Below are 12,689 nucleotides of genomic sequence, written 5' to 3' on the forward strand. Positions count from 1 at the left end.
TCATGTTCGGAAACTTCCCACTGATGAGATTCTGCCGGCTGAAGACAGCTGCCAGCGAGCTCGGCGCCGCTCCGCAGCCCGGGCCCTCAGAGGCCAACATGGCGGCCCCGCCTGGCTCTGCTCTCCCTCCCCCCGCCGCGTCCCGGCGTCACATCCGCGGTGCCCCGGCAACGACCGGACGTGGCGGGCGCGCCGGGAACCCGGAAGCGGCGGGCGAATCGGGGCGGGCGGCGCAACCGGCGGGGCGGGCCCGGCGCGCGCAGGGCAGCGGCAAAGTAGCGCCGGGGGCAGCGACCGGTTGGTGGCGGCGGTCGGGCAGCGCCTGTGGCGCAGCGCGAGGCGGGACTCTCGGCAACTACCGGTGTGCTCGGGCTGCGCGGTCCCGCACGGAGCTCCGGCCGAGGCGGAGATGGCGGCGGACAAGGCTGCGGGTGAGTGCGGGGGGTGAGCGGCCCCGCCGTGCCCGGCCCGGCCTGCGCCGCCCGGCGCGGAGGGGGACGGGCCCCTGCGGGTGGCGGGAGCGCCGGGGAAACGGCCGGCGGAGCGGTGTGTGCGGGGTCCTTCCGCCGAGAAGGTAGTGCCCCGCTGTCCGGCGGGCCGCAGTGAGGGGCCCCGGTGACACCTGCGGGTCGCCGGCGGCGCCGTGCGCGCACGGGGCCCTCCGTACCCTCGGCGAGCCGAGCTGTGCCCCCTCCTGGCCGGGACAGGCGCGGCGGGGAGGGCCTGTGGACGGATTGGCGGGGAGGTTTGTGTGTGTGCCTGCCTGTGCGACTGTGTGTGTCTCCCTGAGCTTAATAAGCCCTGCAGAAGTCGAGCTGCTGGGTTAATTTGTTAAACTGGGGCATGCAGAAGGTACGAGGGAAGTTATAACTCTTGGTGGTTCTGCTTAATCGCTGGAGTTCAGTCTGATTCCCTCAGGGATGCTGCTTTGGTGTTGGGGGATGAGACTGTCCTCACTGAACTTAGGCCTGAAAAGACACTGCAGAGAGAAATCACCGAGACTCATGTTCTGGTAAACAGACAAAATAAATTTCAAATGCAGTTGCTGTGTAGCACTGATAAAGTACTGCTCGTCCATCTCCCCATCATGCAAGAAGTCTTCATTGCAGGAGAGGTCATCCCATCAGATGGCAGCTCCTGGGGGATAGAGAACAGGCTGTTGTGGAGGAAGGCCATAGTTATAGAATTGTCTAAGTCTACAAGATAGAAGTGTAGGATATCCTGAGTTAGAAGGGACCGATAAAGATTAGCAAATTCCAGTTCCTGGCCCTGCACAGGACATCTCTAAGAATTACACCATGTGACTGTGAGCATTTTCCGAACATTTCTTGAACTCTGTCAGTTTGGTGCCAAGTGGGGAATCCATTCCAGTGCCCAAACACCCTCTGAATGAAGAGCCTTTTCCTAATATCCAACCTAAACTTCACTGACGTAGCTTCATGCCGTTATCTCAGGTCCTGTTTCTGGTCACCTTTTTTTTTTCTAGTTGTTTTTATGTGGTGGGAGCATTATTTAAAATCACCGTAAGCATTTTTGTCTCTGGATGCTAAATATGAAATGCTTCAGTATTTGGAAAAAAATAGAGGGAAAATAAGTAGACTGTACTGAGTGATATTTACTAAACTCTGGTGTTTATTTATAAGAACTATAAGTGATTGCTAAACTACAAGAACAAAATTGGCATTGAGTTTTTAATATTTTTGTTGATGTTGTTTGAGGTGTTGAAGGAACTTTTCAGTTTTACTTTCTTAAAAGTATGTGCCAAAGGAATCAAAGATGTGAGCTATGGCAAGATGCTCTACATGCTGCACTTGCTCATAACAGCGAGCTACAGGTAGCTTTCCACTGAAAAGTGTTTGCTTTGTATTACACAGCACCAAAGAAGCCTCTTATACTGGAAGTGAAGGGCTTCATACAGAAATTAAAATTAGGTCTTGGTCCCACAAACTGTTATCTTGTAATGGCTGGACACTGGCTGGGCTTCATACCCTTCAAAATTCTTTTGGAGCAAGAGTCATGTGATAGATTTCTTCCCTTTCAAGAGAGAGATTATCCCTCTGCCTTTTGGAAATTAAAAATATCTCCAGAGATGTTCTGGTGTTCAACAGCACAGTTCGTGCAAGATGTAGTTTTCAGGGTGTAGGAGCAAGAGAGGTTAGAACAGCAGTCCTTGGAGAAATGGAGAGCAGGTATGAGAAAGATAATGATTGCAGTCACTCTCAGGTGTCTTCAGGTATGTATATGTGGGACATGTGACTCCTTGTTGCTTTTATGAAATTCTGGCAGCAAGCCCATGAGGAGAGCAATCTTCCTTTTCAGGTGGCAGTCTCATACTTTTCCTTGCTGTCCTTTCATAGAGCCAATTTTCCTGAAGTCCTGCTCTCCACCATGATGTACCTTCTCCAGCAGGAGCAGCTTTCTGCTGTGGCAGAAAACCAGGCTCTGTGGCATAGTGTTGCTGCTCCTCAGCCCCAGGATCGGTAGCTAGGAAGATAATTCTAATTCTGTCCTAATTCTTTAACATCCAACTCAGTGCAGCAACTTCCTCTCAATCAAAATCTGAGCAGTTGATTTTTACATCCTTTTCTAGGTTGCCCCTTTTGCCGCCCGTCATGAGCCTACACAAGTTTTAGTTTTAGAGTTGATCTGTACTCATGAAGTTTGGACAAATGAAAAGTTAAATGAACAGGTCCATGCTTAAATACAGATTACAGAGATAAAACAAGTTCTTTCACTTGTGAATTAGAGAATCTGCTCTGGATATTTCAGCTGATAATTGTGTCTGCTATGGGGATGGGAGCATGACTGGTGTACTATTTGTTAGCCACACCAAGTGCTTCTGCAAGAATGCCAAAGGTCACGGGGGCCCAAGTGAGCAAGGCATGCTGTTTCTTTTGCCAGGGAACAACTTTCCTACTTGTTTTGCTTTCAAATGCTTCAAGGAACATGGAAGTAACAATTTTAGTTGCAAGCACTGGGGTAGCCATTTGCAGCCAAGAGAACAGGAGCACTCCCTCTCCACCACCCCTGCCACTTCAGTGGAATTGGTGGGTTTTGTTCAGTATCTTGTGCCAGCCAGCTTTCAGGTGACTCCTCTTGGGGGGTTCAGGGACTCCTCTTTGCTCTGATAGCAGAGATCAGCTGAAGCAGTAGATGCCCGTTTAAACAAGAATGGCAATATCGCATTAGACTAGAGTGGCTTTTATGTCTTTAACCATCTTCAGGTGTGTTTGGACAAAAAGGGTGGAGAGTAGCCAGAGTGGTTTGCTGTGCTTTTTCAAAGGAGGGAGTTGTGAACCACAGCAGCTGGATTTTAGTTTTCTCTTGATAAGCTTCCAGTTCAGGTCCCACAAACCTGCTTTGTTTACCAAGTGGTAGTAGGTGCAGTTGATTGGATTACAGAGACAGCTTTGGTTTTGCTTAAAGTAGTCCCCAGTTTCATTTCATGTTTTGTGTTTGTTTAATGCACCAACAAGCTTAGAGAGACAGTGGAATTTGAAGACCTCTTCTGATTTTTCCTTAAGAATTACATCAGCCAAGCTGTGTAAGTGTAGTTTACAGACAAGTGTCTGTCTCTTGGTTTATCTGTCACTTCACTGAAGACATTTTACCTCAGAATTCAGACTTCCTTTGGAACACTGGTCTTACAAACCTGCATACAAAGGCAGTAATCAGTAATGTATGTGGTAGTTGACAGCTCTCTGCTAGGTAAACCCCTGTGTGAGGAATCTGATCAGACTGAGTGTTATCAGCTTCAAAAGCTTTGAGTCTCAAGGCTCTGCACTGTGGTTACCTTTACCAGCACAATCTGACAGGCAGGCTGAGCAAGTAAAGCAGATAATGCCACTGCTAGTGTGAAAGTTTGAGGGAAGATGCATTTGCTTATTTGCTGCTGTTCTGAAGATCTTTGGAGGGTGAGAGCTTTCAGTTCGTCTGTATAATCACAAGGCTTAGAGCTGGAGTCAGATCTATGCTATATTTAGGTTGAAGCAGAGGTACTTCCTGTTCCTTTCCTCTTTCACTGTGGAAAGCTTTTGGCACATCAGAAATGTTCTGAGCTTTTGTGCGGTTTACATTTCTCTTTTGCTTTCCTTTTGAAGGACAAGGCAGTGCAAGTGGTGTTGATCAATGCATTATGCAGTCAGTTTTCACAGCAGGTGTAGCCCCTTGAGGATCCATCCCTCCAGAGTACTGAAATTGCTGAATCCTGAATTTTGTCCAAATGACTGTGGGTTACTTCGGCCGGTGTAAGATTTGTTCAGATTTTAAATAATTTCTTTGCTGAAATCTTAATGCAGAATGAAAGTCCCAACCAAATATTTACAATTCTTGCTCAAATTCAGGGGATCGTAGTGTTAGTGCAGGTGGAAGGAATCTCACTATTTCCCAGCAACAGGCACAAACTTAATAGATTGCCAAGTCTGTTTTGTTCTTGCTGAGGATATTATTTGGTGAATCTTCTGAGGTTTGACTGCCCCTTACAATTGTCATTTGTCCTGTATTTGTAAATTTTCATGGTCAATAGTAGAAGATCTAGATATATTGGTGATGATGGGGAATGGATTTTGCAGAGGAGCTCACACTAAGTGTTTTCATTTGTTGAAAGTGAAAACAAAATTAGCAGAGTTTGCATTATATCTCTGAATTATAGGGAAGAGAAAGCAGACACTGAGCTTACAAAGCCTACATAGTCTATTAAGATTGCAAAACCTGTGTTAGAGCACATCTTCCACTGTGAAATTCAAGAAATAACTTTCTGCAGAAGCAGAAACCATTGCTGGTTTATAAAGTTTTTGTTTCAAAAGCATGAAATGATTTTTCTATGTTCTAGCACATTAATTAATACTCCTAGAAATACTCTCCACTCTGGTGGTTGTGTGATTGTTTTATTTTTTATCAGTAGTTTGTGTTCAGCACAAGGAAGGGCTTAGTGGGGTTTTTTTTTAGCTTCTTTGACATAGAATGTCTGTATTGTGCTTTTAAATGCAACTTCACTGAATTCTTAATTACATGGTGACAAAAGGATTTAGTAGACTTTTTTTTCTGAAAAATATTCTCAATAGTGACTGAAACATAAATCATTAGGAATTCTATATTAAAAATTGAAGGCAATTAAAACACTGTTGCATTGCTATATAAATGCATAAAGGGGCCACCATCATAGTTGCTACATGTTGTTCTTGTCTTAATCTGGAAAAGGATATAATAGAACTGGAGAAGAATCTGGGAAAAAATGTGAGGAAGCTAGAGGAGAAACTGCTCCTGCTCATGTTGGAAGAGAGGTGGTTCAAAGGAAGATCTGTAAGTTTTGGAATGAGGCAAAAAAGTGAACAGGCAGCTTGTGCCTTGCAATATAATCACCAGACAGCATCTGATGGAGTATATTGGAGAATACAGAAGTATAGAGAGGTTTTTTACAAAATATATTAGATCTGTCAGTGATTATTAACAATGATGGTTCAACTGCATTCTCAAATTTGGGGACATACTCTTGCAGTGTAGGGAGCTGTGCGGAAGTTCCAGTGTTTACTCTGGTTTTTATTGCACCCTGGAGTATCCCTTGCTTGCTCTTTAGGAAGCATTTTATAGTATTTTGTGTGGGTTTTCATCTAACACACTGTGGTTCATATTTCATGATGCATGGCATTCATTGCTGACTTTTGAGCAAAATAAGACAATCCTAGTGTATGATTGCAGTTTTAAAGAGAAATCTAAAAGGCATGGGTTGTCAGCACTTTGTTTATTCGTTATTCGTTGAGCACCATAATTTACAGTGTATGGAGAGGAATTCACTGGGAGTACAGAATAACTGGATATATTGTGGGAGGAGATGTAACTTGGGATATAGATAGTGTAGTAGGGACACTGCTACAGTTATCTGGGAAATTGCTTGCATTGGCAGGAGGACCTTGAGAACTGGAAGAAACAAAGTTTTTAAGCTGCACAGCTGTCATCACACTTGCAAGGTTTGTTGTAATCTTCTGTCCACTTTACAGATCAAGGTACTGAAAAACATGAAGGAGCAGGTACTTCTGGGATTACTGATCAGGAAAAGGAATTGTCAAGCAGTGCATTACAAGCTTTTCAGGTAAGACAAAGTCAAACTCTGAGACTTCTAAATTGCCTCATTGCTGCTAATGGGCTTGTTTAATTGTTTTTCCTGTTTTCTTAATACAGTTGCAAATGCATTAGGGGATGTTACGTAGTGCTAGTTATGTTAAAAAGACAGCACATACATTTTCTATCTGTTGTAATGTGAGAAGACTGAACAGGATACTTGAACAAGAGCACTTTTAAACTCATTTCTCAAAACTTAGTAACATTAAAAACTGTATGATTAGTTACTTAGAAGAAGCAGGCCTCTCTTCTGCATCAGCATTGGAAATGCATGCTCTTGGAAGAATTAATCACATCAAGCTAAAAATGGTGTGCTAGTGTTTGAAGGAACCTCATGTATTTTAAAAAACAGCAATGAAACAGACACTTTTGTGTTTTAGCATCATGCTGTATTCTTTCACAAAAAGTGTTGTAAGCCCCGTCACTTTGCACTAAAACATATTTCTGAATGCATAACACCTGCAGCCAGTATCTGCTACTTGTTTTGCGTTTCATGGAAGACTTTTTTTCTTGTGTTAAAGTCTAGGTACCAGGTCTATCAGTTTATTTCTATTGTCTCCTAATTTTATGTAGTGTGACAGGAAGTATAATTGTTTTCCCTTCAATTGTATCTCCGTCTCCAAAATGCCTTGCTTATATTCAGTTATAAATTTGTGAAATAAGTCAGATTTTGAGATTGTTTTGAGATTGTTGCTTCAATGTTTCACTCATTACTTCTATGTTTCATTCATTTTGTTACTTGAAATGCATGTAGTTGATTCTCAACACTCTGTTGTTCACTGATGTCTTCAAACTCTGTCTAGCTCACTCTTTTTCATGAACATTTTAATCAGTGGCATTTGATCCTGAGAACCAAAGACATGAAAGACTCATTTGTTTTCCACCTTGCCCACACATCTAAATGCCTAAAATACTTTTGATCTGCTAATGATTTCACCTTTACTTTCATCCTGGTCCAGTGTATCTGGTTTATCTCGTCAAATTTTTTTCTTGCTTTAAGAATTCTCTGAATTCGTGGAGTGAGGTGGCGACAGATATGGGCAGAATTAATTTGATGCCTTGTTTGCCAATTTCTTGCTACTGAGGAGCTCCAGGTAGCATTGTGAGCTGCCTCGCATGCTGCTTTATCATATTGCACATCCAGTTTCAGTCTTGACAGAATTCCTGTAAAATTTGTGTTGTGGTTTAAAAACAAACCAAGTAAGAGGCTCTAAGTCAGAAATAAAATTTAATGAGAAGAAAAGGAAAAAATAAAATAGAATAAAATAAAATAAATACAAAAAAAAGAAAAACCAGTGACAAAGTCAGAATACAACCTGATCAGGGTGATGGAAACAGTCCAGACGAGGTGGTCTTCTTGAAACAGAAATCTTGTAGAAAGGTCTGGTAGCTCCGGTCCTCTGGGAATCCAGTGGGTGAGGGCTGCTTCTACTGTCCCAAATCCCAGCTTATATCCAGGTGAGAATGCTTGGCTCTTCCCCATGGGCGGAGCATCTCACAATGGGATGATGAGTCATGGAAGAGAGCCTTAATGGCCCATTAAAGAGAGAGATAACGCCCAGAGGGAGTTATCTCTGAGTCATGCAAAAGGCATTGATGGGCCATTAACTGAAGATGGTGATAGAATACACCCTAAACTACAACCCAGGACAATTTGGTATTATATTCTAGATCCTATCTAGTAGAGTGGCATAAAGGACTGTTCGCTAGATGAAAAATATCACAAAATAAGCTGAGCATTTAAAGGTTCAAGGTTTTTAGTCCAGCCATGGTTAGAAGCCTTGTTGCTGTGATCTGAAAGTTCCTACTGAAGAGAAGCTCCATGTGTGAACACGGGAAGAAAATCACTGGGAGATGAACTGTCTCAGCAGCTGAGTTTCAAGTTCCTGTGTTTGTGCATGTGAGCACAAGGCAATCCATGCTGTTGGTGCTTAGAGTTGTGAAAATGTGTCAATGTCCTGCTGCATCTCTGTGCTGTATAACTCTGCCTGCCTGGGAGACTGAAGGAACTGGAATGGTTCCATGGAAAGGAGCTGCAGAATGGCAACTTTCTTGGGAAGAGCAGAAAAGACCCCCACAGCTCTTCTCTGTTGTATTCTGCCCTTGATATGAAGTAACTCAGGAGTCTGGGAGGAGCTCTGTGGAGTAGCACCTGAAAAGGAGGAGTATGTGGAGGGTGGCACTCAGAAGCTTTGCTTTTGGGTGTGAACCACTGACAGAGATGGAAATACATCTGCTTATCTGTCTGACCACATTGGAAGTAATTCTGATATGGGAGAGGTGAATGTGATTATTCCTGTGTAGGAATTGAGCAGTTGAAAGTGAAGCGTCATCTAGGCTTAATGTAGTTGAAAGAGTGAAGAGTTCTCTTTCATTCCTTGATGCCACTAAAGTCCTCCTGTATAACACAGAAAAGATCAAAACTGAAAGCAAGGCAGAGGTGCCTGAATCTGAAGTGCTTGTTTATTCCTGTGGTCAAAGAAAGTGATTTTTCCATTAAATCACAAATCAGTGGATGATCATGCTTGGCTCCTAGTTTCTGTTTAGGCATGCCTAGGTGACTGAATACTTCATGCAACAGCTAAAGCTTGTAAAAGTGTTTTTTAAACCTATTCTGGGAAAGTGACGCTTTCTTTTTCCAGTCTCTCTTGAGCTAACTTCCATAGATCGAATAGTAAATCACTATATATTCAGATGAACTGAAGACTGAACCTAAAGTGATGGGCTGGAACTTGTGTAAGCAACTGTAGCTACTCACTGTTCATGAAATGGGGAAAAGATTATGAAAACTGAGGAAACAGAGTCTTGAAACTTAATATGATAAGAGAAATGAGAATAACTCTTCTCATGGAAACCTCTGTTAATAATTGTCAGCTACTTAATTTGTCCCTACTCCACCAAATTATTTTTGAAGTTTGGATATGGCTTCAGCATTGCTGAAGACTTGCTTCTCATCCATGTTAATCTGCATAAATAATGAAGTATGTGTGTAGACATTTAGTTCACTTGTATTGGTAAAGGAAAGACTGTATCTTCTAATACATGCTTCTGGTATGTGTGCAATTTACAGGCTGGAAACTATGATGCTTGTTTACAACACCTAAATACCCTTCAAGACATAAACAAAGATGACTACAAAATAACTTTGAATACTGCTGTTGCAGAGTTCTGTAAAAGTAATCAGACTACCACAGACAATTTGAGACAAACCCTTAACCAGCTGAAAAACCAGGTAATGCAACTGTATTGACATGTTACTTGATTTTGAGTACTACTAATGGTGGCGGGATCTGTCAGAAAAGTAGGAGTTCAACTTCTGCCCCTTATCCCATAGATTTAATAAAATAAGAAAGTAACATTACTTTAAAGCAGCTGAGTCAGTTTAATCTTGTGGTTTTTAACTATTGTTGAAATTGGTCTGAGATCATAACAATAGAAGGACCTTCCATGTTCTTTCAGTAGAAAGTTCCTTAACATGGAATAGTTTATGAAATAATAAAAAAAGTTAAAATTTACTTTCCTACTCAATTGACAATTTTCTATTTCATTGTATGTTGGTTTATTAGGTCAGTAAGTTATAACTTACCTTTAGAGAAGTTCACAGGTTTGAAGGTTTGCTTTTTTAAAAAATACCTGGTACTTTAAAATCATAGGTACGGAAAGTTTAATTAAATGAGTGGGATTTTTTCAGGTTCACTCTGTTGTTGAAGAAATGGATGGTTTGGATGATGTTGAGAACAGTATGCTGTACTACAATCAAGCTGTAATCCTGTACCATCTGCGTCAGTATACTGAAGCTATATCTGTTGGGGAGAAGCTGTACCAGTTCATAGAGCCTTTTGGTATGTAGGCAGAAAGAAGGATCTTGTTCATTCAAGAACTGCAGAAAGACAATTCAGTCTTTTTAACTATCAGACAAGTGATTTGTAATTTGTCTAATACAGTTTTAAGAAAATAGATAGTATTTGGAATGAAGAATATGTTTTACTTATATCAAGGACAACAAACAAATTTGGGGGAAGGTGCTTCAAAGAGCTTTAGCAGACAAGTGCTATGAAACTGAAATGGATTTTTTCTACTTGAGGAGGTATTTATGTGAATAGTATGTGTAAGCTAATGCAATTTTTTTAAATCTAATGTTTTGAGTCAGCAGGCAACTTCACAGGTGCATGTCCATTTTTCAGGGCACTAATTTTTAAATACGTTTGTTAGGTAATACATAATTGTATGTATTTATGTCTGAATACAAAGTCTGCAACTTTTATGAGCTATGATACATTGTGTAGTGGAGTTGCTGTACTTGTGTGAAATAATTTCATAATCCTTGTTAAATTTTAGAAGTGAGAAGGCTGAAGGATGGATGTGTGGGTCTCAGTAAATTAAGTAAATGCTACTGTGTTTCTGCTTCAATTCCTCCCAGTTTTCAATATGCATAATTGGGACTTACTCTGTGAAGTCAGCTAAATAGAGATCTGTCTGTAAATAATCTTTTTGGGTTCTGTGGGATTTTACATCTACATAGGGCTGCGTCTGTTTAGATGCTGCATCTTTGGTGCTGATCTGCTTAGGTCAATTCTCAGAACATATGAATATGAAATACTTGTTAAGCTGTCTTTAGTCTGTGCTTTTCTGCTGATGCCATTTGAATGAATGAGCTTGCTTTTCAGTGTATGTATGTACTTAGCTGTGGGTTGGACATGGCCACATTATTTTTTTCTTATGTAATATTGATTTTTCTCATAATGTTGCATAGATGGCGCTTTGTCATAATTTTTTTTTCCATCCATGTGTGGAGGGGTTGGTATTAGAGCTGTAAAACAATTGTTTCTTTTTTGCTTTTCACAGAAGAGAAGTTTGCCCAGGCTGTGTGCTTCTTGCTTGTAGACTTATACCTCTTAACTTACCAAGCTGAGAAAGCCTTGCATCTGCTCGCTGTTCTGGAAAAAATGATTTCACAGGGCAACAATAACAGCAAGAATGGAAAAAATGAGGTAAGCTTAAAATCACACAAATGCCATTAAATCTTTATTAGAAGTATGCTTTAGCTCAATCCAAAATGAGTATCTTAAAGGACTAAATAAGATAAAATATTTTCTCCTTAGGTATATTGTAATTCTACTGAAGGAAGTATTAAAGAGGTACTCTAGAATGTGCATGTCATCCTTCTAGGCAAAAGAATTTTTCTTACCTGCAGAGCAACATAGTGTAACACTAATGTTAGTACAGAATTCAGCTCTTCATAGGCTGGTGTAGTTTGGGGATTTTTATTGTTAAACTCAAGTTAGTTTCTGGTGAAATGAGTATATTTTGATATTAAATACTCAAAACTGTATCATTGTTAATACAATTAAATGCTTATTTTTCTTCGTGTGAGTTGAATCTGTCAACTGAATTTAAAAGGTGACTAACAGTAATGCTTCCTTTTTTTTTTTTTTTTTTTTTTTTTTTTTTTTTTTTTTTTTTTTGTTTGACAGTCAGGTAATAATACCAATAAAGATTCCTCAAATCAAAAAACCGAAAGTGGAGCTTTAATAGAAGTTGCTAAGTCTAAGATACATCAGGTAGGGGTCTGCATGTTTTTTATACAAGAACATTATTTCAAGGGTTTTCTAAATCTGAGTGTCATCTCCTTCAAAACTAGTTCAGCCCAAATTATGCTGCTTTCTGTCTCCTTGTTGTAAAACAAAACAATAAATTTACCTAAGTCTTCCTTTTTATAAGATCTATGTACAGGAAAAACTGACCTAACATCTTGCCCACCACCACCATTTCAGTCCCTGTGTATTATAATTATTTCTTTACATGGCTGTTCACTGCATTGAATTTGCCTGTTCAACCTCCAACAGCCTAAATCAGCTGAAGTTTTATTTCACTGTACTGTTCTGTTGAAAAATATGTGAAGAATCAGTGCTTTTCTATTAGCATTCACTTACTGGTGTTTTCAGTTTAGTAGGTAAATGTCTGGGATTAAGATATTAATTATTTTAATTAGTTTGTCATTTTAAGTGCTCATATCTGTCTTTGAACGTAGAGCAGCTGTTGGCCATTGAACAAAACATTCTTCTGTTTATTGTAAATACAAATCCTATAAATGTGGTGTTTAAAGTCTGAATAGAATTTCTTTTTTGTGAAGACTTTTTGAACAGCTTCTTGCTACCTATTTCAAAGATGTATATAGAATATTCTGCAGTGAATATCTACATACAGTCTTTTTTGCAAACTTGCAGAAATTGTATATTATTTAACAAATATACTTTTTTAACAGTATAAGGTGAGAGCCTATATCCAGATGAAGTCATTAAAAGCATGCAAAAGAGAGATCAAGTCTGTTATGAATACGGCTGGGAATGTAAGTATTCTTAAGACTGTTGTTTTTCAAATCTAGGTGTGTTCTGTCTTAAAACTGAATTTGCTAATGTTCTTTACGAAAAAAGGTCTTATTGAGGGTGGATTTTTGAAGTAATTCTTTATGCAGTTGGGTCTGTAATCTCTTTGAAAATGTAATTAATGTAGAATTTTCTTATTTGTGCTGTTTTCAGTTGCTAAAAAATATGCTTTGTGGTGCCAAAATA

General features: G+C 40.3%; 1 protein-coding gene across 3 annotated transcripts in view; it reads left to right on the top strand.

Moving 5' to 3' along the window:
- The first annotated feature begins 208 nt into the window (after positions 1–208).
- The window catches only part of CNOT10 (CCR4-NOT transcription complex subunit 10), a 32,463-nt gene continuing 19,982 nt past the window's right edge, over positions 209–12,689 (top strand). The window contains exons 1-7 of one of the 3 annotated variants that reach the window (XM_066320313.1): positions 209–431; positions 5,997–6,088; positions 9,188–9,349; positions 9,809–9,959; positions 10,963–11,108; positions 11,592–11,678; positions 12,383–12,466. In XM_066320313.1, the coding sequence (XP_066176410.1) occupies positions 410–431; positions 5,997–6,088; positions 9,188–9,349; positions 9,809–9,959; positions 10,963–11,108; positions 11,592–11,678; positions 12,383–12,466 (744 nt within the window). In that variant the 5' untranslated portion in view covers positions 209–409. The remainder of the gene's footprint in view (positions 432–5,996; positions 6,089–9,187; positions 9,350–9,808; positions 9,960–10,962; positions 11,109–11,591; positions 11,679–12,382; positions 12,467–12,689) is intronic. The other 2 variants (XM_066320305.1, XM_066320298.1) reach the window with 2 other exon arrangements.

Source organism: Sylvia atricapilla, chromosome 1 (genome assembly GCF_009819655.1).
Source record: "Sylvia atricapilla isolate bSylAtr1 chromosome 1, bSylAtr1.pri, whole genome shotgun sequence".
Lineage (NCBI taxonomy): Eukaryota > Metazoa > Chordata > Aves > Passeriformes > Sylviidae > Sylvia > Sylvia atricapilla.